This window comes from Salmo salar, chromosome 28 (assembly GCF_965601325.2).
Source record: "Salmo salar chromosome 28, fSalSal1, whole genome shotgun sequence".
Lineage (NCBI taxonomy): Eukaryota > Metazoa > Chordata > Actinopteri > Salmoniformes > Salmonidae > Salmo > Salmo salar.
The window spans coordinates 41142501-41169120 of NC_138318.1; the positions used below are offsets into that span (position 1 = coordinate 41142501).

The 26620-nt window shown below is 45.9% G+C and overlaps 1 protein-coding gene across 2 annotated transcripts in view; it reads right to left on the reverse strand.

The window, feature by feature from the left end:
- The window catches only part of LOC106589956 (mechanosensitive cation channel TMEM63B), a 129658-nt gene that overhangs the window by 94153 nt on the left and 8885 nt on the right, over positions 1-26620 (reverse strand). For both annotated transcript variants that reach the window (XM_082970598.1, XM_082970597.1), the window contains exons 2-3: positions 2135-2419; positions 1491-1570 (exon numbers count right to left, since the gene is read on the reverse strand). In XM_082970598.1, coding sequence (XP_082826724.1) covers positions 1491-1570; positions 2135-2365 — 311 coding nt within the window. In that variant the 5' untranslated portion in view covers positions 2366-2419. The remainder of the gene's footprint in view (positions 1-1490; positions 1571-2134; positions 2420-26620) is intronic.

Genomic DNA, 26620 nt, shown 5'->3' on the forward strand with positions numbered 1-26620 from the left:
CTGTGGTAGTCTACTGTTCAGTCACCGCTACGTATTACTGTGGTAGTCTACTGTGGTAGTCTACTGTGGTAGTCTACTGTGGTATTACTGTGGTAGTCTACTGTGGTAGTCTACTGTGGTAGTCTACTGTTCAGTCACCGCTACGTATTACTGTGGTATTACTGTGGTAGTCTACTGTGGTAGTCTACTGTGGTATTACTGTGGTAGTCTACTGTGGTAGTCTACTGTTCAGTCACCGCTACGTATTACTGTGGTATTACTGTGGTAGTCTACTGTGGTAGTCTACTGTGGTATTACTGTGGTAGTCTACTGTGGTAGTCTACTGTTCAGTCACCGCTACGTATTACTGTGGTATTACTGTGGTATTACTGTGGTATTACTGTGGTATTACTGTGGTAGTCTACTGTGGTATTACTGTGGTAGTCTACTGTGGTATTACTGTGGTATTACTGTGGTAGTCTACAGTCCCAGAGGCTCTACTGAACTGTGTTAGTATGTCAATCCTTCTGTCAGTGTTGATCTCCTTCTGTTACAAGAGAAGACCTTTCCTTGGTTCTCTCCCCTCCTCTCTCCTCTCCTCCTCTCCACTCTCCTCCTCCTTTCCACTCTCCTCCTCCTCCTTCTCCTCCTCTCTCCTCTCCTCCTCTCCACTCTCCTCCTCCTCCTTTCCACTCTCCTCCTCCTCCTTCTCCTCCTCTCTCCTCTCCTCCAGTCTCCACTCTCCTCCTCTCTCCTCTCCTCTTCCCCTCCTCCAGTCTCCACTCTCCTCCTCTCTCCTCCCCTCCTCCTCCAGTCTCCACTCTCCTCCTCTCTCCTCCCCTCCTCCTCCAGTCTCCACTCTCCTCCTCTCTCCTCTCCTCTCCTCCTCCCCTCCTCCAGTCTCCACTCTCCTCCTCTCTCCTCTCCTCCTCCAGTCTCCACTCTCCTCCTCTCTCCTCTACTCTCCTCCTCTACCCTCCCCCTCTCTCCTCTCTCCTCCACTCTCTACCTCTCCCCCCCTCCTCCAGTCTCCACTCTCCTCCTCTCTCCTCTACTCTCCTCCTCTACCCTCCCCCTCTCTCCTCTCTCCTCCACTCTCTACCTCTCCCCCCCTCCTCCAGTCTCCACTCTCCTCCTCTCTCCTCTACTCTCCTCCTCTACCCTCCCCCTCTCTCCTCCACTCTCTACCTCTCCCCCTCTCCTCCCCTCTCTCCTCCTCTCCTCCACTCTCTACCTCTCCCCCTCCCCTCTCCTCTCCTCTCCTCCTCCTCAGCCTAGGTCGCATTAAGAGTACTGTATGGCGTCAAAGGTGTGGGTTAAATTCCAACAGGGATCACATACTAAACACGTCTGTTCTTTTCCCGGTGTGACTCGGCCCGGTGTGACTCGGCCCGGTGTGACTCGGCCCGGTGTGACTCGGTCGGTAAGAGTGTGGCAACTCCTCAAAGCCAAGGTCTTGGGTTCAATTCCTGCAGGCATCACATAGTATAGATGACAGTGTAGTGATTTACCTGTCTGCATCAGTGACCAGCGCCAAGCGGCCGTAGTCCCACGCTACCTTCCTCAAGATGGAGAACACAAACAGGAGTACCTAGGAAGGTAAAACACACACACACACACACACACACACACACACACACACACACACACACACACACACACACACACACACACACACACACACACACACACACACACACACACACACACACACACACACACACACACACACACACACACACACACACACGTTAAAACAGGATAACTAGGAAGGCCACACACACACGTTAAAACAAACACAGAACTGACCAATTGTCAAAAGGTCATCCTTCGTCTTCAATAGGGAGGGAGGGAGGGGTCCCAATGTACACAGAGAGGGGGGGGGGGGGGGGGGGTAGTAGCCTCACCATACATTAGGCAAGCAGGCTGCTTTAGGGAAAGGCACCCTGACTCTCTCTGTGTGTGTGTGTGTGTGTGTGTGTGTGTGTGTGTGTGTGTGTGTGTGTGTGTGTGTGTGTGTGTGTGTGTGTGTGTGTGTGTGTGTGGGGGGGGGGGGGGCATAAGAAACCTTTCTGATGTATCAGGTGAAAAATACAGTTGTATTGTACTGTATCCTCATCTCTGTTTGACCTTTGATCTCTTGCGTTTGACTCACCAGGAAGCACATGAAGTCGAGTGCGAGGACGGTGGGCACTCCTCCAAACGGCAGGCCCTGAAGCACGGTGGAGCGGATACGGGCGGTGTAACAGTAATCCCTGGAGGTCTCACCCCCGCCGGAGGTGTTGCTCTGCTGGGTAGGGCAGTTACCAAGGACCCCTCCGGGACACATGGCCCCTTGGACCCCGACCCCCCACATCGCCACACCCACCATCAGCAGTATAGACATGCTGAGGCTTCAGTTAAGATTCAGCTCCAAACTCACTGCAGCATATTTTAACGCCTGGAGGAGAGAAGACAAGGACATTAAGGTAATTCAGAGGTAGGTGCTGATATTTGTCCAATTTCACACTTGTATAGGTGTACCTTTTTTCATAATTACACGCCTCTGCTAAGGAGGCTATCAGAAATACCGGTTATACTATGGGTTGGGTGTTATCTACATTTCCATACCGTTATCTACATTTCCATTTCCATAACGTTCCCTTAACAGAATGCTAACAAAATGCTAACAAAGTACTAAGGTATTCTCATAGTAAATGCTAGGTAAATGCTAAGGAGCGCATGAGAAACAGACAACCTAGCTCATAAAGTTATGCAAGTAACTAAAAAAAAAAAAAAACACAGTTTGCAGCACGCACAAAACAAATATTAGGCAGCAGGGATCTGAGAGAGGATTGTGTGCTGCTGCTGTTACCAAGAAGCTTGACCTTGTACTTCGCTAACATTTGCAAAAACCCTGCTAAAGAAAATTTAAATTTGCCACATCTTAGATAGTTAACTTAATAGTTAAGACATATATAGCTGGCAAACATTAGTGACTTTCATACTTGGCCACCTCACTAAAAGTTGCGCTGCAGGAATGACTGAGCTCAAGAAGCTCCCGTTTTACCCGTTATGCTTCTATGAAAACAAACAGACGTGACTGTTTGCTCAAACCGCTGTTTTGGTAAACTAGTACCGGTAAGCTTTATAATTAAAAATGATCTAAACGGGCAAAATGACCGCGATCTGCTTCATCAATTACCGAAACACAGCAGAAAGAGGCTAATCTCTAACTGTTTAACCTAGCAGGATACTCTCCTAACCACTAGGCTACCTGCTAGATGCTAAAACACAGCAGAGAGAGGCTAATCTCTAGCTGTTTAACCTAGCAGGATACTCTCCTAACCACTAGGCTACCTGCTAGATGCTGAAACACAACAGAGAGAGGCTAATCTCTAGCTGTTTAACCTAGCAGGATACTGTCCTAACCACTAGGCTACCTGCTAGATGCTGAAACACAGCAGAGAGAGGCTAATCTCTAGCTGTTTAACCTAGCAGGATACTCTCCTAACCACTAGGCTACCTGCTAGATGCTAAAACACAGCAGAGAGAGGCTAATCTCTAGCTGTTTAACCTAGCAGGATACTCTCCTAACCACTAGGCTACCTGCTAGATGCTAAAACACAGCAGAGAGAGGCTAATCTCTAGCTGTTTAACCTAGCAGGATACTCTCCTAACCACTAGGCTACCTGCTAGATGCTAAAACACAACAGAGAGAGGCTAATCTCTAGCTGTTTAACCTAGCAGGATACTCTCCTAACCACTAGGCTACCTGCTAGATGCTGAAACACAGCAGAAAGAGGCTAATCTCTAGCTGTTTAACCTAGCAGGATACTCTCCTAACCACTAGGCTACCTGCTAGATGCTGAAACACAACAGAGAGAGGCTAATCTCTGTTTAACCTAGCAGGATACTGTCCTAACCACTAGGCTACCTGCTAGATGCTGAAACACAGCAGAGAGAGGCTAATCTCTAGCTGTTTAACCTAGCAGGATACTCTCCTAACCACTAGGCTACCTGCTAGATGCTGAAACACAACAGAGAGAGGCTAATCTCTAGCTGTTTAACCTAGCAGGATACTCTCCTAACCACTAGGCTACCTGCTAGATGCTAAAACACAGCAGAGAGAGGCTAATCTCTAGCTGTTTAACCTAGCAGGATACTCTCCTAACCACTAGGCTACCTGCTAGATGCTGAAACACAACAGAGAGAGGCTAATCTCTAGCTGTTTAACCTAGCAGGATACTCTCCTAACCACTAGGCTACCTGCTAGATGCTGAAACACAACAGAGAGAGGCTAATCTCTAGCTGTTTAACCTAGTGATGAGGGTAGGATACTATCCTGAAACAAGGCTTTATATTCTAACAGAGATGCTGAAACACAGCAGAGAGAGGCTAATCTCTAGCTGTTTAACCTAGCAGGATACTCTCCTAACCACTAGGCTACCTGCTAGATGCTGAAACACAGCAGAGAGAGGCTAATCTCTAGCTGTTTAACCTAGCAGGATACTCTCCTAACCACTAGGCTACCTGCTAGATGCTGAAACACAGCAGAGAGAGGCTAATCTCTAGCTGTTTAACCTAGCAGGATACTGTCCTAACCACTAGGCTACCTGCTAGATGCTGAAACACAACAGAGAGAGGCTAATCTCTAGCTGTTTAACCTAGCAGGATACTCTCCTAACCACTAGGCTACCTGCTAGATGCTGAAACACAGCAGAGAGAGGCTAATCTCTAGCTGTTTAACCTAGCAGGATACTCTCCTAACCACTAGGCTACCTGCTAGATGCTGAAACACAGCAGAGAGAGGCTAATCTCTAGCTGTTTAACCTAGCAGGATACTGTCCTAACCACTAGGCTACCTGCTAGATGCTGAAACACAACAGAGAGAGGCTAATCTCTAGCTGTTTAACCTAGCAGGATACTCTCCTAACCACTAGGCTACCTGCTAGATGCTTAAACACAACAGAGAGAGGCTAATCTCTAGCTGTTTAACCTAGCAGGATACTCTCCTAACCACTAGGCTACCTGCTAGATGCTAAAACACAGCAGAGAGAGGCTAATCTCTAGCTGTTTAACCTAGCAGGATACTCTCCTAACCACTAGGCTACCTGCTAGATGCTGAAACACAACAGAGAGAGGCTAATCTCTAGCTGTTTAACCTAGCAGGATACTCTCCTAACCACTAGGCTACCTGCTAGATGCTAAAACACAGCAGAGAGAGGCTAATCTCTAGCTGTTTAACCTAGCAGGATACTCTCCTAACCACTAGGCTACCTGCTAGATGCTAAAACACAGCAGAGAGAGGCTAATCTCTAGCTGTTTAACCTAGCAGGATACTCTCCTAACCACTAGGCTACCTGCTAGATGCTGAAACACAACAGAGAGAGGCTAATCTCTAGCTGTTTAACCTAGCAGGATACTCTCCTAACCACTAGGCTACCTGCTAGATGCTGAAACACAGCACAGAGGCTAATCTCTAGCTGTTTAACCTGGTGATGAGGGTAGGATACTATCCTGAAACAAGGCTTTATATTCTAACAGAGATGCTGAAACACAGCAGAGAGAGGGTAATCTCTAGCTGTTTAACCTTGCAGGATACTCTCCTAACCACTAGGCTAACTTCTAGATGCTGAAACACAGCAGAGAGAGGCTAATCTCTAGCTGTTTAACCTAGCAGGATACTCTCCTAACCACTAGGCTACCTGCTAGATGCTAAAACACAACAGAGAGAGGCTAATCTCTAGCTGTTTAACCTAGCAGGATACTGTCCTAACCACTAGGCTACCTGCTAGATGCTGAAACACAGCAGAGAGAGGCTAATCTCTAGCTGTTTAACCTAGCAGGATACTGTCCTAACCACTAGGCTACCTGCTAGATGCTGAAACACAACAGAGAGAGGCTAATCTCTAGCTGTTTAACCTAGCAGGATACTCTCCTAACCACTAGGCTACCTGCTAGATGCTGAAACACAACAGAGAGAGGCTAATCTCTAGCTGTTTAATCTAGCAGGATACTGTCCTAACCACTAGGCTACCTGCTAGATGCTAAAACACAGCAGAGAGAGGCTAATCTCTAGCTGTTTAACCTAGCAGGATACTCTCCTAACCACTAGGCTACCTGCTAGATGCTGAAACACAACAGAGAGAGGCTAATCTCTAGCTGTTTAACCTAGCAGGATACTGTCCTAACCACTAGGCTACCTGCTAGATGCTGAAACACAACAGAGAGAGGCTAATCTCTAGCTGTTTAACCTAGCAGGATACTCTCCTAACCACTAGGCTACCTGCTAGATGCTGAAACACAGCAGAAAGAGGCTAATCTCTAGCTGTTTAACCTAGCAGGATACTCTCCTAACCACTAGGCTACCTGCTAGATGCTAAAACACAGCAGAGAGAGGCTAATCTCTAGCTGTTTAACCTAGCAGGATACTCTCCTAACCACTAGGCTACCTGCTAGATGCTGAAACACAACAGAGAGAGGCTAATCTCTGTTTAACCTAGCAGGATACTGTCCTAACCACTAGGCTACCTGCTAGATGCTGAAACACAGCAGAGAGAGGCTAATCTCTAGCTGTTTAACCTAGCAGGATACTCTCCTAACCACTAGGCTACCTGCTAGATGCTAAAACACAACAGAGAGAGGCTAATCTCTAGCTGTTTAACCTAGCAGGATACTCTCCTAACCACTAGGCTACCTGCTAGATGCTAAAACACAGCAGAGAGAGGCTAATCTCTAGCTGTTTAACCTAGCAGGATACTCTCCTAACCACTAGGCTACCTGCTAGATGCTAAAACACAGCAGAGAGAGGCTAATCTCTAGCTGTTTAACCTAGCAGGATACTCTCCTAACCACTAGGCTACCTGCTAGATGCTGAAACACAACAGAGAGAGGCTAATCTCTAGCTGTTTAACCTAGTGATGAGGGTAGGATACTATCCTGAAACAAGGCTTTATATTCTAACAGAGATGCTGAAACACAGCAGAGAGAGGCTAATCTCTAGCTGTTTAACCTAGCAGGATACTCTCCTAACCACTAGGCTACCTGCTAGATGCTGAAACACAGCAGAGAGAGGCTAATCTCTAGCTGTTTAACCTAGCAGGATACTCTCCTAACCACTAGGCTACCTATTGCACAAGTTGACTGCAGGTACAGTGCATTCGGAATGTATTCAGACCTCTTCACTTTTTCCACAATTACGTTACAGCCTTATTCTAAAATGGATTAAATAAAAAATAAATCCTCTATCTACACACAATACCCCATAATGATGAAGCAAAAATAGGTTTAGAAATGTTTCTAAATGTATTTAGAAAATAAAAAATACCTTAAAGTATTCTGACCCTTTGCTATGAGACTTGAAATTGATCTCAGGTGCATCCTGTTTCCATTGATCATCCTTGATGTTTCTACAACTTGATTGGAGTCCACCTGTGGTAAATTCAATTGATTGGACATGATTTTGGAAGACACACCCCTGTCTATATAAGGTCCCACAGTTAACAGTGTATGTCAGAACAAAAACCAAGCCATGAGGTCAAAGGAATTGTCTGTAGAGCTCCGAGACAGGATTGTGTCGAGTCACAGATGTGGGGGAAGGGTACCAAAAAATGTCTGCAGCATTGAAGGTCCGAGAACACAGTTGCCTCAATCATTCTTAAATGGAAGTGGTTTGGAACCGAGCTAGGCGCCCGGCCAAACTGAGCATTCGGGAGAGAAGGGCCTTAGTCAGGGAGGTGACCAAGAACCCGATGGTCACTGACAGAGCTCCTCTGTTGAGATGGGAGAACCTTCCAGAAGGACAACCATCTCTGCAGCACTCCACCAATTAGGTCTTTATGGTAGAGTTGGCAGACAGAAGCCACTCCTTAGTAAAAGGCACATGACAGCCCGCTTGAAGTTTGCCAAAAAGGCACCTAAAGGACTCTCAGACCATGAGAAACAAGATTATCTGGTCTGATGAAACCAATATTGAACTCTTTGGCCTGAATGCCAAGCGTCACGTCTGGCTTGGTCTGAAGGTTGAACTTCCAACAGGACAACGACCAAGACAACACAGGAGAGAGCTGAAAATAGCTGTGCAGCGACGCTCCCCATCCAACCTGACAGAGCTTGAGAGGATCTGCAGAGAAGAATGGGTGAAACTCCACAAATGTGCCAAGCTTATTGCATCATACCCAAGACGACTCGAGGCTGTAATCGCTGCCAAAGGTGTTTCAACAAAGTACTGAGTAAAGGGTCTGAATACTTCTGTAAATGTATAAAAACCTGTTTTTGCTTTGTCATTATGGGGTAATGTTTAGGTCAATAAGGAAACAAAACAATGTAATCAATTTTAGAAAAAAGTGAAGGGGTCTGAATACTTTCCGAATGCACTATTTATTTAAAAAGTACTAATATTTAAAACCCCAAAAACATCACTTACCAGAATGCTAACAAAATGCTAACAAGTCCTACGGTATCCTCATAGAGAACGCTAACTAAATGCTAACAAGTCCTACGGTATCCTCATAGAGAATGCTAACAAAATGCTAACAAGTCCTACGGTATCCTCATGGAGAACGCTAACTAAATGCTAACAAGTCCTATGGTATCCTCATAGAGAACGCTAACAAAATGCTAACAAGTCCTACGGTATCCTCATAGAGAACGCTAACTAAATGCTAACGAGCGCATTGAACATTTTGTACAGTTTTTAACCTAAATTATACAGGTAAGTCCAAAATGCTACTCCCAGTTTGCTGCACGCACAACATGAATATTAGACAGCAACGCTCTTGATTCAGGACGGGATTCTCTGCTGTTACCAAACGAATGCTTGATTTTGGAAGAAGCTAACCACTTAGCTAGATAGCTAACTAACGTAACAGTTATAAGATATCTAGTGGCAAACATTTAGTTGTGAATTCCCTGCTGTAATTAGATCACCTGGCGCCTGCTGCACCACAGTGACTCACAAGGCTCTGATCTCTCATCGTTGTGTGCTTGTACACAAAAACACCACGTGATTGGGTGCTACCAGTAAGCTTCATAATGTCAAATTATATGACAGGTGAAATGAATTACACAATGTTCTTTATTTCCTAACGTATTGCACAAGTTGACTGCAGGTATTTACTTAAAAAGTAGCTACAAATATTCAAATGTATTTAAAAGAAAACTTCAAAGAAATAGTTTCAACAGTATTGAAACACCATCCTGTGGATTTTTCCAAATACCCCGGTATAGGGTATACTGCCCAAGCCTAGGTTCTTCCCATCTAAACATGAAACCAAATACCCCGGTATAGGGTATACTGCCCAAACCTAGGTTCTTCCCATCTAAACATGAAACCAAATACCCCGGTATAGGGTATACTGCCCAAACCTAGGTTCTTCCCATCTAAACATGAAACCAAATGACTTAGAGGCATAACCATCAACATCAATAACCATCAACATCAACAACCATCATCAACATTCACCATCAACAACAACAACAACCATCAACAACAACAATCACCATCAACAACAACAACAACCATCATCAACATTCACCATCATCAACATTCACCATCATCAACATTCACCATCAACAACAATAACAACCACATTCACCATCATCAACAATAACAACCATCAACAACCATCAACAACAACATTCACCATCATCAACAATAACAACCATCAACAACCATCAACAACAATAACAACAACAACCATCAACAACGATAACAACCATCAACAACGATAACAACCATCAACAACGATAACAACCATCAACAACAATAACAACCATCATCATCAACAACCATCATCAACAACAATAACAACTATCAACAACAACAATAACAACCATCATCAACAACAATAACAACCATCAACAACAACAATAACAACTATCAACAACAACCCCCCATCTACAGTACTGTAGTACCTTAGCCAACACAAACACCAGGTCTGGTATGGTTCAATCTGAACTACTTCATTCATCCTATTTATTTTATAAAGCCTTTTTTGCATGAGCAGTTTTTATTTATTTCACCTTTATTTAACCAGGTAGGCTAGTTGAGAACAAGTCCTTTATTTAACCAGGTAGGCTAGTTGAGAACAAGTCCTTTATTTAACCAGGTAGGCTAGTTGAGAACAAGTCCTTTATTTAACCAGGTAGGCCAGTTGAGAACAAGTCCTTTATTTAACCAGGTAGGCCAGTTGAGAACAAGTCCTTTATTTAACCAGGTAGGCTAGTTGAGAACAAGTCCTTTATTTTACCAGGTAGGCTAGTTGAGAACAAGTTCTCATTTACAACTGCGACCTGGCCAAGATAAAGCAACGCAGTGCGACACAAACAACACAAAGTTACACAGGGAATAAACAAAAATACAGTCAATAATACAGTAGAAAAAGTCTATATATAGTGTGCGCAAATGAGGTAAGGGAGGTAGGAAATAAATAGGCCATAGTGGCAAAATAATTACAATTTAGCAATTAAACACTGGAATGGTAGATGTGCAGAAGATTAATGTGCAAGTAGAGGTACTGGGCTGCAAAGGAGCAAGATAAATAAATAAATAAATAAATAAATATAGTATGGGGATGAGGTAGTTGGATGGGCTGTTTACAGATGAGCTATGTACAGGTGCAGTGATCTGTGAGCTGCTCTGACAGCTGGTGCTTAAAGCTAGTGAGGGAGGTAAGAGTCTCCAGCTTCAGAGAGTTTTGTAGTTTGTTCCAGTCATTGGCAGCAGAGAACTGTAAGGAAAGGCGGCCAAAGGAGGAATTGGCTTTGGGGGTGACCAGTGAAATATACCTGCTGGAGCGCGTGCTACGAGTGGGTGTTGCTATGGTGACCAGTGAGCTGAGATAAGGCGGGGCTTTACCTAGAAAAGACTTATAGATGACCTGGAGCCAAATCAAATCAAATGTTATTTGTCACATGATTAGCAGATGTTAATGCGAGTGTAGCGAAATGCTTGTGATTCTAGTTCCGACCGTGCAGTAATATCTAACAATTAATCTAACCTAACAATTTCACAACAACTACCTTATACACACACAAGTGTAAAGGAATGAATAAGAATATGTACATATAAATATATGGATGAGTGATGGCCATGCGGCATAGGCAAGATGCAGTAGATGGTATTGAGTACAGTATATACATATGAGATGAGCAATGTAGGGTATGTAAACATTATATAAAGTGGCATTGCTTAAAGTGGCTAGTGATACATTTACTACATCAATTTTCCATTATTAAAGTGGCTAGAGATGAGTCAGTATGTTGGCAGCAGCCACTCAATGTTAGTGATGGCAAAGCCAATGGGTTTGGCGACGAGTATGAAGCGAGGGCCAGCCAATGAGAGCGTACAGGTCGCAGTGGTGGGTAGTATATGGGGCTTTGGTAACAAAACGGATAGCACTGTGATAGACTGCATCCAATTTTGCTGAGTAGAGTTGGAGGCTATTTTATAGATGACATCTCCGAAGTCGAGGATCGGTAGGATGGTCAGTTTTACGAGGGTATGTTTGGCAGCATGAGTGAAGGATGCTTTGTTGCGAAATAGGAAGCCGATTCTAGATTTAATTTTGGATTGGAGATATTTTATGTGAGTCTGGACGGAGAGTTTACAGTCTAACCAGACACCCAGGTATTTGTAGTTGTCCACGTATTCTAAGTCAGAAATGTAAAGTTCACAGGAGCAAATTTGGTGTTAAATCCAAGCAATTGGCTAAGAGTCTATATATTTTCTATATTAAGGCATGTATACATTATTCAACATTTGATTTCTGGTCATACAGATTGAAAAGCAGGTCTTAAAAAACATGTATCGGAAACAGCCTGAAAACATGTATCAGAAACAGCCTGAAAACATGTATCAGAAACAGCCTGAAAACATGTATCAGAAACAGCCTGAAAACATGTATCAGAAACAGCCAAGTCAGTCCTGAGTACCAGGCCATTAGGACCTGATGGAGGGACAATAGAGCTCTGAGTACCAGGCCATTAGGACCTGATGGAGGGACAATAGAGCCTTGAGTACCAGGCCATTAGGACCTGATGGAGGGACAATAGAGCCCTGAGTACCAGGCCATTAGGACCTGATGGAGGGACAATATAGTCCTGAGTACCAGGCCATTAGGACCTGATGTAGGGACAATAGAGCTCTGAGTACCAGGCCATTAGGACCTGATGGAGGGACAATAGAGCTCTGAGTACCAGGCCATTAGGACCTGATGGAGGGACAATAGAGCCCTGAGTACCAGGCCATTAGGACCTGATGGAGGGACAATATAGTCCTGAGTACCAGGCCATTAGGACCTGATGGAGGGACAATATAGTCCTGAGTACCAGGCCATTAGGACCTGATGGAGGGACAATAGAGCTCTGAGTACCAGGCCACTAGGACCTGATGGAGGGACAATAGAGCTCTGAGTACCAGGCCATTAGGACCTGATGGAGGGACAATATAGTCCTGAGTACCAGGCCATTAGGACCTGATGGAGGGACAATATAGTCCTGAGTACCAGGCCATTAGGACCTGATGGAGGGACAATATAGTCCTGAGTACCAGGCCATTAGGACCTGATGGAGGGACAATATAGTCCTGAGTACCAGGCCATTAGGGCCTGATGGAGGGACAATATAGTCCTGAGTACCAGGCCATTAGGACCTGATGGAGGGACAGTAGAGCTCTGAGGCGGTAATATGGTCATCACAACAACCCTACATGTGGCCATTAAGGCCAGATATTGTTTTCAACTACTTTAAAAAAAAACATTTTTAGTCATTTAGCAGACGCTCTTATCCAGAGCGACTTACAGTAGTGAATGCATACATTTCATTTCATGCATTTTTTGTTTTTTGAACTAGCCCCCCATGGGACTCGAACCCACAACCCTGGCGTTGCAAACACCATGCTCTACCAACTGAGCCACATGGGACCATTACTCTAACTAGTCTTAACAGAGGACACAACTGTTGTAACATAATGAATACCAAATTATAAAAACACAACTAACCTAATCTGGTACAGAACACGATGGTACAGAAAATGTTATTGTGTCCCTTGTGTATTAAAGTCAGATGTTATTAATATATTAATAGGATGGTTATCATGTCTACGTCAAGCTTCTCATCTGAACAGTCAGATCTCAAAACAAAAGCCTTTTGTATTGACTTTTTTGGGGGGGGGGGGAGAGAAGAGTCAAAAGAGAGAGAAGAGAGGCTTTCTCTAAAGAATGAAAGTTGAGCTCTCTTGCTGTGCATCAGACTACAGTGGCAGTAGCTGAACAAGCTGTCTGCAGAGTGTCTGAGGGATAGTTTATACATGGTAAATGGGTCTAAGGCAAATGGTTTAAGAGCACAGAGAGAACCCAGAGACAAGACACCTGTCTCAACGCAGAGAGGGAGACGACATCGGAGTCCCAAATGGCACCCTAGTCTCCATAGGGCTCTGGTCAAAATTAGTGCACTACGTTACCCATAGGCCTCTGCTCAAAACTAGTGCACTACGTTACCCATAGGGCTCTGGTCAATACTGGTGTACTATATAAAGAATAGGGTGCCATTTGGGACGCAGATGTTGTCTCCCTCTCTGGGTTCAGACTGGTGTCTTGTCTCCCTCTCTGGGTTCAGACTGGTGTCTTGTCTCCCTCTCTGGGTTCAGACTGGTGTCTTGTCTCCCTCTCTGGGTTCAGACTGGTGTCTTGTCTCCCTCTCTGGGTTCAGACTGGTGTCTTGTCTCCCTCTCTGGGTTCAGACTGGTGTCTTGTCTCCCTCTCTGGGTTCAGACTGGTGTCTTGTCTCCCTCTCTGGGTTCAGACTGGTGTCTTGTCTCCCTCTCTGGGTTCAGACTGGTGTCTTGTCTCCCTCTCTGGGTTCAGACTGGTGTCTTGTCTCCCTCTCTGGGTTCAGACTGGTGTCTTGTCTCCCTCTCTGGGTTCAGACTGGTGTCTTGTCTCCCTCTCTGGGTTCAGACTGGTGTCTTGTCTCCCTCTCTGGGTTCAGACTGGTGTCTTGTCTCCCTCTCTGGGTTCAGACTGGTGTCTTGTCTCCTCTCTGGGTTCAGACTGGTGTCTTGTCTCCCTCTCTGGGTTCAGACTGGTGTCTTGTCTCCCTCTCTGGGTTCAGACTGGTGTCTTGTCTCCCTCTCTGGGTTCAGACTGGTGTCTTGTCTCCCTCTCTGGGTTCAGACTGGTGTCTTGTCTCCCTCTCTGGGTTCAGACTGGTGTCTTGTCTCCCTCTCTGGGTTCAGACTGGTGTCTTGTCTCCCTCTCTGGGTTCAGACTGGTGTCTTGTCTCCCTCTCTGGGTTCAGACTGGTGTCTTGTCTCCCTCTCTGGGTTCAGACTGGTGTCTTGTCTCCCTCTCTGGGTTCAGACTGGTGTCTTGTCTCCCTCTCTGGGTTCAGACTGGTGTCTTGTCTCCCTCTCTGGGTTCAGACTGGTGTCTTGTCTCCCTCTCTGGGTTCAGACTGGTGTCTTGTCTCCCTCTCTGGGTTCAGACTGGTGTCTTGTCTCCCTCTCTGGGTTCAGACTGGTGTCTTGTCTCCTCTCTGGGTTCAGACTGGTGTCTTGTCTCCCTCTCTGGGTTCAGACTGGTGTCTTGTCTCCCTCTCTGGGTTCAGACTGGTGTCTTGTCTCCCTCTCTGGGTTCAGACTGGTGTCTTGTCTCCCTCTCTGGGTTCAGACTGGTGTCTTGTCTCCCTCTCTGGGTTCAGACTGGTGTCTTGTCTCCCTCTCTGGGTTCAGACTGGTGTCTTGTCTCCCTCTCTGGGTTCAGACTGGTGTCTTGTCTCCCTCTCTGGGTTCAGACTGGTGTCTTGTCTCCCTCTCTGGGTTCAGACTGGTGTCTTGTCTCCCTCTCTGGGTTCAGACTGGTGTCTTGTCTCCCTCTCTGGGTTCAGACTGGTGTCTTGTCTCCCTCTCTGGGTTCAGACTGGTGTCTTGTCTCCCTCTCTGGGTTCAGACTGGTGTCTTGTCTCCCTCTCTGGGTTCAGACTGGTGTCTTGTCTCCTCTCTGGGTTCAGACTGGTGTCTTGTCTCCCTCTCTGGGTTCAGACTGGTGTCTTGTCTCCCTCTCTGGGTTCAGACTGGTGTCTTGTCTCCCTCTCTGGGTTCAGACTGGTGTCTTGTCTCCCTCTCTGGGTTCAGACTGGTGTCTTGTCTCCCTCTCTGGGTTCAGACTGGTGTCTTGTCTCCCTCTCTGGGTTCAGACTGGTGTCTTGTCTCCCTCTCTGGGTTCAGACTGGTGTCTTGTCTCCCTCTCTGGGTTCAGACTGGTGTCTTGTCTCCCTCTCTGGGTTCAGACTGGTGTCTTGTCTCCCTCTCTGGGTTCAGACTGGTGTCTTGTCTCCCTCTCTGGGTTCAGACTGGTGTCTTGTCTCCTCTCTGGGTTCAGACTGGTGTCTTGTCTCCCTCTCTGGGTTCAGACTGGTGTCTTGTCTCCCTCTCTGGGTTCAGACTGGTGTCTTGTCTCCCTCTCTGGGTTCAGACTGGTGTCTTGTCTCCTCTCTGGGTTCAGACTGGTGTCTTGTCTCCCTCTCTGGGTTCAGACTGGTGTCTTGTCTCCCTCTCTGGGTTCAGACTGGTGTCTTGTCTCCCTCTCTGGGTTCAGACTGGTGTCTTGTCTCCCTCTCTGGGTTCAGACTGGTGTCTTGTCTCCCTCTCTGGGTTCAGACTGGTGTCTTGTCTCCTCTCTGGGTTGAGACTGTGGTATCTATACCCTCTATTAATCTATTGTTCTCTAGCGGCCTCCCTCTGTCCTCTGTCCATTCCTTGACCTTTCAACTATCTCAACTCTCGGCCACTCTCTCCGTTTTCTCTGTCAGCGTGATGTCACAGCATTCCAGGAGGAGTATTAATGGGTTAGTGTTGGGACAGATGAGCAGAACAGCGCTGGTAATGTGTGTGTGGGGGGGTAATGTGTGTGGGTAATGTGTGTGGGTAGTGTGTGTGTGTGTGTGTGTGGTGTGTGTGTGTGTGTGGGGTAATGTGTGTGTGTGTGTGTGTGTGTGTGTGTGTGGCGTAATGTTGGTGTTAGTAGGTCGAAGGGCAAAGAGGCAGAGGAAAAGAACAGTTTTTTGCAGTACACACATCAGATTGCTTGTTAGCCTCTTAGCCTAGTCTGCCAAACGCCTCTTGGCCCACTAACCTAGTCTGCCAAACGCCTCTTGGCCCATTAGCCTAGTCTGCCAAACGCCTCTTGGCCCATTAGCCTAGTCTGCCAAACGCCTCTTGGCCCATTAACCTAGTCTGAGAATAGCATCTTCGCCCATTAACCTAGTCTGAGAATAGCCGCTAAGCCTCGTCTGAGAATAGCAGTACACACATCAGATTGCTTGTTAGCCTCTTAGCCTAGTCTGCCAAACGCCTCTTGGCCCACTAACCTAGTCTGCCAAACGCCTCTTGGCCCATTAACCTAGTCTGCCAAACGCCTCTTGGCCCATTAGCCTAGTCTGCCAAACGCCTCTTGGCCCATTAACCTAGTCTGAGAATAGCCGCTAAGCCTCGTCTGAGAATAGCTTCCAAGCCAAACCACTGCTGGGGGCATTACCACAACTATCACCTACACCAAACCCAGGGGTTGTTCAACGTTTTATGCCGGGGACACAAATTAGAAATTCAGTGTTTTTCTGGGATCCAAGCATATGAAATCATGTGACATGTCTGGTAAGGATATTGGAACTAGAACACACTGTTTTACACGTCGATCCAGAGCATCCCAAACATGCTCAATGGGTGACATGTCTGGTGAGTATGCAGGCCATTGGAAGAACTGGGATGTTTTCAGCTTCCAGGAATTGTGTCCAGATCCTTGTGACATGGGGCCGTGCATTATGATGCTGAAACATGAGGTGATGGAGGAGGATGAACGGCACGACAACGGGGCCTCAGGATCTCATCACGGTATCTCTGTGCATTCAAATTGCCATCGATAAAATGTAATTGTGTTCGTTGTCTGTAGCTTATGCCTAACCCAATACCATAACCCCACCTCCACCATGGGGCACTCTGTTCACAACGTTGACATCAGCAACCCGGCCACGTAGTCTGCGTTTGTGAGGCCGGATGGACGTACCGTCAAACTGGAGGCGGCTTATGGTAGAGAAATTAACATTACATTCTCAGGCAACAGCTCTGGTGGACATTCCTGCAGTAAGCATGCCAATTGCATGCTCCCTCAAAACTTGACACATCTGTGGTATTGTGTTATAACAAAACTGCACATTTTAGAGAGTGGCCTTTTGTCCCCAGCACAAGGCGCACCTGTAGAACAATTATGCTGTTTAACCAGCTTCTTGATATGCCACACCTGTCAGGTGGATGGACTATCTTGGCAAAGGAGAAATGCTTATTAACAAGGAATTAAACAAATGGGTGTGCAAAATTTGAGAGAAAAGCTTTTTGTGCGTATTTAAAATATCAGGGATTTTTTTATTTCAGCTCATTAAACAAACACTTTACATGTTACCATTTATTTATATATATATATATATATATATATATATATATATATATATATATATATATAGTGGCAAACCTCTTCAAAGTTAGGAGCGTTTGTCACAAATTAAGTGGGAATCTGTCACCAAAGTCAGCCCAGAATGAAAGTTCTTTCGAACATGACAGTACCTGTGTGTTTGTTTCGCTGTCCTGGTCCACCCAGGCCGCAGGTAAGGTCAAGGATAGCAGGGTTCGGTACACAAATCTGGTTCTCGGTAGGTCCAGGTCTAAACGCCAACAGGTAAGTCCAAAACAGTCCAGCTCGTACACGGTAAATCCAGCCAATGTTGATTGTCTCTTTCTCTATGGTTCATAGATCCTTCCCGCCCTCTCTCTCTCTCTCTTCCTGGTTTTTCTTGACCTTTTATCTGTGGGTCGGCTCCACCTTCTGAGGGTTCCCCTTGCTTCTGGGAATTGTAGTTTTGGCAGTCAGCCATTTTGTGATATGTAGTTCTGATCGGGGTGGCCATTTTAGTGATCGGGCAGAGCCCGTTTATTAGTTCTGCCCTCACATATCTGCCATTTATCACTCGACCCCCTTCTTTGCCACTATATATATATATATATATATATATATATATATATATATATATATATATATATTTATTTATAAATAATAAAACAAAAAATATATATATACACATATATAAATAAAACACACTCAGCAAAAAAGAAACATCGCTTTTTCGGGAACGTGTCTTTCAAAGATAATTAGTAAAAATCCAAATATCTTCACAGATTTTCATTGAAAAGGGTTTAAACACTGTTTCCCATGCTTGTTCAATGAACCATAAACAATTAATGAACATGCACCTGTGGAACAGACGTTAAGACACTAACAGCTTACAGACGGTAGGCAATTAAGGTCACAGTTATGAAAACTTAGGACACTAAAGAGGCCTTTCTACTGACTCTGAAAAACACCAAAAGAAAGATGCCCAGGGTCCCTGCTCATCTGCGTGAACGTGCCTTAGGCATGCTGCAAGGAGACAGGAGAACTGCAGGTGTGGCCAGGGCAATAAATTGCAATGTCCGTACTGTGAGACGCCTAAGACAGCGCTACAGGGAGACAGGACGGACAGCTGATCGTCCTCGCAGCGGCAGACCACGTGTAACAACACCTGCACAGAATCGGTACATCCGAACATCACACCTGCGGGACAGGTACAGGATGGCAACAACAACTGCCCGAGTTACACCAGGAACGCACAATCCCTCCATCAGTGCTCAGACTGTCTGCAATAGGCTGAGAGAGGCTGGACTGAGGGCTTGTAGGCCTGTTGTAAGGCAGGTCCTCACCAGACATCACCGGCAACAATGTCGCCTATGGGCACAAACCCACCGTCGCTGGACCAGACAGGACTGGCAAAAAGTGCTCTTCACTGACGAGTCGCGGTTTTGTCTCACCAGGGGCGATGGTCGGAATCGCTTTTATCGTTGAAGGAATGAGCGTTACACCGAGGCCTGTACTCTGGAGGGGGATCGATTTGGAGGTGGAGGGTCCGTCATGGTCTGGGGCGGTGTGTCACAGCATCATCGGACTGAGCTTGATGTCATTGCAGGCAATCTCAACGCTGTGCGTTACAGGGAAGACATCCTCCTCCCTCATGCGGTACCCTTCCTGCAGGCTCATCCTGACATGATCCTTCAGCATGACAATGCCTCCAGCCATACTGCTCGTTCTGTGCGTGATTTCCTGAAAGACAGGAATATCAGTGTTCTGCCATGGCCAGCGAAGAGCCCGGATCTCAATCCCATTGAGCACGTCTGGGACCTGTTGGATCGGAGGGTGAGGGCCATTTCCCCCAGAAATGTCTGGGAACTTGCAGGTGCCTTGGTGGAAGAGTGGGGTAACATCTCACAGCAAGAACTGGCAAATCTGGTGCAGTCCATGATGAGGAGATCCACTGCGGTACTTAATGCAGCTGGTGGCCACACCAGATACTGACTGTTACTTTTGATTTTGACCCCCCCTTTGTTCAGGGACACATTATTCCATTTCTGTTAGTCACATGTCTGTGGAACTTGTTCAGTTTATGTCTCAGTTGTTGAATCTTATGTTCATACAAATATTTACACATGTTAAGTTTGCTGAAAATAAAACGCAGTTGACAGTGAGATGACGTTTCTTTCTTTGCTGAGATATATCTATATAGGGACAGATAATAATTTAAATAACTTTTAGAATAAGTCTAACGTAACAAAATGTGAAAAAAGGGGAAGGGGTCTGAATACTTTCCAAATGCACAGTATATTTATTTCCACCATTAACATGGTCTGTGACTAGAAAAGGCTGCTCTAGCCAGTCCAATGTAACGTTAGTCAAAAGGAGTCGACCAAGGTGCAGCGTGGAATATGTTCATCTTGTGATTTATTTACTCAGAACACGATAAAAAGTAATGAACAAAGAAAATACCACCGTCACGTTCTGTAGGCACACAAAGCAAAAATAAGATCCCACAAACACAGGTGGAAAAAAGGCTGACTAAGTATGGTTCCTAATCAGAGACAACGATAGACAGCTGCGTCTGGTTAGGAACCATACTCGGCCCAACACAAAGAAATACAAAAATAAGATCCCACAAACACAGGTGGAAAAAAGGCTGACTAAGTATGGTTCCTAATCAGAGACAACGATAGACAGCTGCCTCTGGTTAGGAACCATACTCGGCCCAACACAAAGAAATACAAAACATAGAATGGCCACCCCACACCCTGACCTAACAACCTAGAGAAATAAACCCTCTCTCTCAGGTCAGGGTGTGGGGTGGCCATTCTATCAACCTAGATAAACAAACCCTCTCTCTCTCAGGTCAGGGTGTGGGGTGGCCATTCTAACAACCTAGAGAAATAAACCCTCTCTCTCTCAGGTCAGGGTGTGGGGTGGCCATTCTAACAACCTAGATAAACAAACCCTCTCTCTCTCAGGTCAGGGTGTGGGGTGGCCATTCTATCAACCTAGAGAAATAAACCCTCTCTCTCTCAGGTCAGGGTGTGGGGTGGCCATTCTAACAACCTAGATAAATAAACCCTCTCTCTCTCAGGTCAGGGTGTGGGGTGGCCATTCTATCAACCTAGAGAAATAAACCCTCTCTCTCAGGTCAGGGTGTGGGGTGGCCATTCTATCAACCTAGAGAAATAAACCCTCTCTCTCAGGTCAGGGTGTGGGGTGGCCATTCTATCAACCTAGATAAACAAACCCTCTCTCTCAGGTCAGGGTGTGGGGTGGCCATTCTATCAACCTAGAGAAATAAACCCTCTCTCTCTCAGGTCAGGGTGTGGGGTGGCCATTCTATCAACCTAGAGAAATAAACCCTCTCTCTCAGGTCAGGGTGTGGGGTGGCCATTCTATCAACCTAGAGAAATAAACCCTCTCTCTCAGGTCAGGGTGTGGGGTGGCCATTCTATCAACCTAGAGAAATAAACCCTCTCTCTCTCAGGTCAGGGTGTGGGGTGGCCATTCTATCAACCTAGAGAAATAAACCCTCTCTCTCTCAGGTCAGGGTGTGGGGTGGCCATTCTAACAACCTAGATAAATAAACCCTCTCTCTCTCAGGTCAGGGTGTGGGGTGGCCATTCTATCAACCTAGATAAATAAACCCTCTCTCTCAGGTCAGGGTGTGGGGTGGCCATTCTATCAACCTAGATAAACAAACCCTCTCTCTCAGGTCAGGGTGTGGGGTGGCCATTCTAACAACCTAGAGAAATAAACCCTCTCTCTCTCAGGTCAGGGTGTGGGGTGGCCATTCTATCAACCTAGAGAAATAAACCCTCTCTCTCTCAGGTCAGGGTGTGGGGTGGCCATTCTATCAACCTAGAGAAATAAACCCTCTCTCTCAGGTCAGGGTGTGGGGTGGCCATTCTATCAACCTAGAGAAATAAACCCTCTCTCTCTCAGGTCAGGGTGTGGGGTGGCCATTCTATCAACCTAGAGAAATAAACCCTCTCTCTCTCAGGTCAGGGTGTGGGGTGGCCATTCTATCAACCTAGAGAAATAAACCCTCTCTCTCAGGTCAGGGTGTGGGGTGGCCATTCTATCAACCTAGAGAAATAAACCCTCTCTCTCAGGTCAGGGTGTGGGGTGGCCATTCTAACAACCTAGAGAAATAAACCCTCTCTCTCTCAGGTCAGGGTGTGGGGTGGCCATTCTATCAACCTAGAGAAATAAACCCTCTCTCTCTCAGGTCAGGGTGTGGGGTGGCCATTCTATCAACCTAGATAAACAAACCCTCTCTCTCAGGTCAGGGCAACCAGGATAACATTCAGCACTGTAACTAACTATTTGTTGTTTTAACTTATTATTTCCAGACAGTCAGTGTTTTCCGCTAACGCCAGCTGTCTGCTATACAGTTAGTCATTTTCAGACGGGTACTTTTTCCACTTAAATCAATTAGGCTGCTTTTAAAATTTGCTACTCAGAAAAAAAAGGTCCGCCGAGCCCTCTTCCCGCTAGAATGAACGATATGCATCTTCTAGCCATCTATCGACAGGACAGGCGCCCGTCAGTCACAAAGTGAGCGATAACAGGAAAAAAACTGCTGGTTTGACAGTCTTGCTGTGCGTGTTGCAGTCGAATTTCTACACCAAGGGAGAGAGCATGAATTTAATGTCCCATATAATGTGGTAATGATGAGTCGATATCCACAGCCTATTGTTATCTGGGCACATTTATTTTATTTTGTGTGCAGGGTCAGACATTAACAATGGCCGCTGGGGGTTAGTAAAAACACATCTACACACTGAGCTTATTTATTTTAGGCAAAGTGATTTACAAAAGTAAACCTTTAATAACGAACATACTACCAATATGGTGGCTACAGTTGATTCAGCTTAGCTAGCCTACTGTAACAGTGTCCATAGCTCTTTTGGCACATTTGTCTTAAAAGGGGCAGTGTCCTATTTTCAAATCTTCTCAAAAGTCAAAATTGCATGGCCTTTTTCCAAAAAAAACTCTTTATCAACTTTAGATTTCAAGATATCCTAACTTATAGCAAATTTACTTTTGACTAATAAAAGATGGTTAAGTCAACTTAACCATTTATCAGTATAACCTACTATTCAAAGTTGAATCCATTTCAACTTTAAACAAAGTTAACATTGCTAGCTAATTTGTCCTGGGATATAAACATTAGATTGTTATTTTACCTGAAATGCACAAGGTCCTCTACTCCGACAATTAATCCACAGATAAAAGGGTAACCCAAGTCAATTTCTAGTAATCTCTCCTCCTTCCTTCAGGCTTCTTCTTCTTTGTACTTTATATGTCAGTTGGTAACCAACTTTAAGGTGCATTACCACCACCAACTGGACTGGAGTGTGGACCTCAGTTCATCTTTCAAATCACCCACGTGGGTATATGCTCCTATAAACCAATGAGGAGATGGCACGTGGGTATATGCTCCTATAAACCAATGAGGAGATGGCACGTGGGTATATGCTCCTATAAACCAATGAGGAGATGGCACGTGGGTATATGCTCCTAAAAACCAATGAGGAGATGGCACGTGGGTATATGCTCCTATAAACCAATGAGGAGATGAGAGTGGTGGGACTTGCAGCGCATCAAGCATCACAAATAGAACCAAGTTGTATTTTAGCTCCTGGCTACGAAAGACGCTCGTTGACGAATGCGAGTATTGCGGGTACAATGACTAAATAACATGTATGTGTAAATGTATTTTGCGATGTGAGCGGTGTGGCCAGCATGTAACCCTAACATTGATTTCATTGAGATTTCAGTAAGGGAGCATCATGCTCATCCCTCTCTTGCTCATGTCTGAGCATTTTTTTCCCCCCTCGCCCAGTTTGAAAACTGGCAGTGCGCTCAGTAATGTCGAGCAACCAACAGACCGTTTTAACTACAACAACATTATCAGTAACGGTTACAGAAACATTTTTATTTGTTACTTTTTACGTGTGTGGTTGTTTCACTACCCCTTTGTTGAATGAACTAATTGAAGTCGCTCTGGATAATAAATAACGTGTGTACTGAATTACCCAACATTTTTAAATTAACAGTTGCAAAGCATGCTGAGATCCACCCCTCAAAAACAAGCTCTGGACAGAGTGAACAGACTATAGATGACTGTTAGCTGGACAGAGTGAACAGACTATAGATGACTGTTAGCTGGACAGAGTGAACAGACTATAGATGTAGGGTCATTATCATTTCTACACAGTTCAGATTTAAATTTTAATAATTTTGAAGGAACTCAAACCATCCGCGGGCCATACTGAACGGGCCAGTCTTGAGTTTGACCCGTCTTCCAGCCTAGATCCTCCTCCTGAACTATACAACAGCTTAACTAAGCAAGTTCAGACCTGTAGATGGGTCTGAATGCTAGCAACAGCATACTTTCCTAATAAATCAATGACCCACGAGAAGGAAAAACAAGCATACTTACACACGCTTATCAGAACTGACGCGCGTCATTCTCAGTCGAGGATGTTTCCAAATGGTACCCTATTCCCTACATAGTGCACTAGGGCCCATAAGGTTCTGGCATAAAGTAGTGCATTATGTAGGAAATAGGGTCCCATTTGGGACAGGTTAGGATGTTCCCAGATTCCCGTCAACATATTTCATATAATCTAATATGCAGAATCTGTAAAGGAGAGAGAGGGAAGGAGGGACTTCTTTGAACAAACAAACCTTCTGTCTGCACTTTGACTCATCAAATGGATGGCTGTCAACTCTAGTCACAGAGTGTACTGAACGCATAGCTCAGGGCTCAGTGTGTGGTAACCTTCACACAAAACAGTAAAAGAATTTAAAATGGTGTCTAAGTCATAGAGAAAACACTATAGAACAGCAGTATGTGCCAACTGTCCAACTTCCAGACCTACATTTACATTTTACATTATAGTCATTTAGCAGACGCTCTTATCCAGAGGGACTTACATTAGTGAATGCATACATTTCATACATTTTTTTCCCCCCCGTACTGGTCCCCCGTGGGAATCGAACCCACAACCCTGGCGTTGCAAATACCATGCTCTACCAACTGAGCCACACGGGACCTGAACATTTACTACAGTATCGACCCCGTACCCCCCACACTGACCCCGTACCCCCCACACCGACCCCCCACACCGACCCCGTACCCCCCACACCGACCCCCACCCCCCACACCGACCCCGTACCCCCCACACCGACGCCCCCCACACCGACCCCGTACCCCCCACACCGACCCCCCCACACCGACCCCGTACCCCCCCACACCGACCCCGTACCCCCCACACCGACCCCGTACCCCCCACACCGACCCCGTACCCCCCACACCGACCCCGAAAATATCCTGGACTTGGGAGGAAATCTTGGCAGGACACGAAAGCCTGCCGTGGAAGCAGACGCAAGGAGAGAAGGGAGGCCAGCGACAACGCCGGGGTTTGCGGCCACAAAGACAGCCCGAATTTGTTTTGGGGGGGGGGGGGGGGGGGGGGGGGGGTACTGTCACGCCCTGTCCATAGAGAGCCTTTTTATTCTCCATTTTGGTTAGGTCGGGGTGTGACTGGGGGGGGGGGGTTGTTCTTGTCTAGGTTATTTATTTCTATGTTGGCCTGGTATGGTTCCCAATCAGAGGCAGCTGTTTATCGTGGTCTCTGATTGGGGATCATATTTAGGCAGCCATTTCCCCACTGTGTTTTGTGGGATCTTGTTTCTGTGTAGTTGCCTGTGAGTACTCCATGACTTCACGTTTCGTTTGCCGTTTATTGTTGTGTGCGTTTCACTAATAAAAGATGTGGAACCCAGATCGCGCTGCACGTTGGTCCGAGTATGCTTCCAGTTCCTACGACGAGCGTGACAAGGCTTCGCTAAGTGTTGTGGTTCTGGTGTCACGGTTCGGATTCGGCGGGAAAATGAAATTCCAACAAGTTTTTTGTTGTTAATTGTTGTTTATTTAAGGAAAATCCTAAGTGTTGGTTTTCATGATTTTTTTTACTCATCGTGAAACGATTAAGGATTAAAAAATTAGGATGAAGTGCAGTATGGGGTGTGGACATGGTTCAGACACGGTTTAGGCCTACGCTATAATGTCTTCTTGCAAAGAGTAAAATATGGGCACTTGTGTAACTCATCAAATCGGCTCTGTCTGTAGTGCGGTACTTCTCATCTCCCGGGCTGTCACTGAGGGGGGGGGGGGGGGGGGGATGGTTTGATTCATTTGACCCGGGGTATATTGGGCTATGGCCCGACGACGTGGGGAAGGAGGAGCGCCCTTCTCAAAACGAACAGTAACCTGTGACGCTCAGTCATGTTGTCAACAAGGCAGCATAGTGCATGCATCGTCCAGAAAACATCTCTCTTTTCCAGAAAATAAATATTTGAATTATCAAACTAGTTTTCATTGGGAAAGCAGATAAAAACTATCATGTTTGGTGTGGACCCCAGGAAGAGTAGCTGATGCTTTTCCACCGGCTAATGGGGATCCTAATAAAGACCAAAAATACACGGGTTTTATTGAAGACATTTTAGTTTTAGAGTCGACATCGCGGTCAGACCAGGGAGACCGGTTCCAAATCAACACGCCCACTCATCCACCCCGACCAACCAGCTTAAATGTGTTTTTTTTAATTGTCTTATATAACCATATCATAGTAATTTGAGTGTCACAGAATTTACGTTTAACTATGTTCCGTCTAGGTCTATGAGAGCAGGGTGCTCAGATTTACTCAGACAGACATACAATGCAGCTCAGGCATTGCATTTAGGCCTATTCCTTCTGTGTGTTTTATGTATTCACTCAGGTTGGCGGACCGAACCGGAGCCCCCCCCCCCCCTATACCGAATGGTTCTGTACGAATACTGTTGTTACACCCTGACTACTTACTATACCTCAACTAAACACAGTCACCCTACTGGGCCTGGACCTGGCCCCAGTCAGTGAGTCTCTCTCTATTGGACCTGGACCAGTCAGTGAGTCTCTCTCTACTGGACCTGGACCAGTCAGTGTGTATCTCTCTACTGGACCTGGACCAGTCAGTGTGTATCTCTCTACTGGACCTGGACCAGTCAGTGTGTATCTCTCTACTGGACCTGGACCAGTCAGTGTGTATCTCTCTACTGGACCTGGACCAGTCAGTGTGTATCTCTCTACTAGACCTGGACCAGTCAGTGTGTATCTCTCTACTAGACCTGGACCAGTCAGTGTGTATCTCTCTACTGGACCTGGA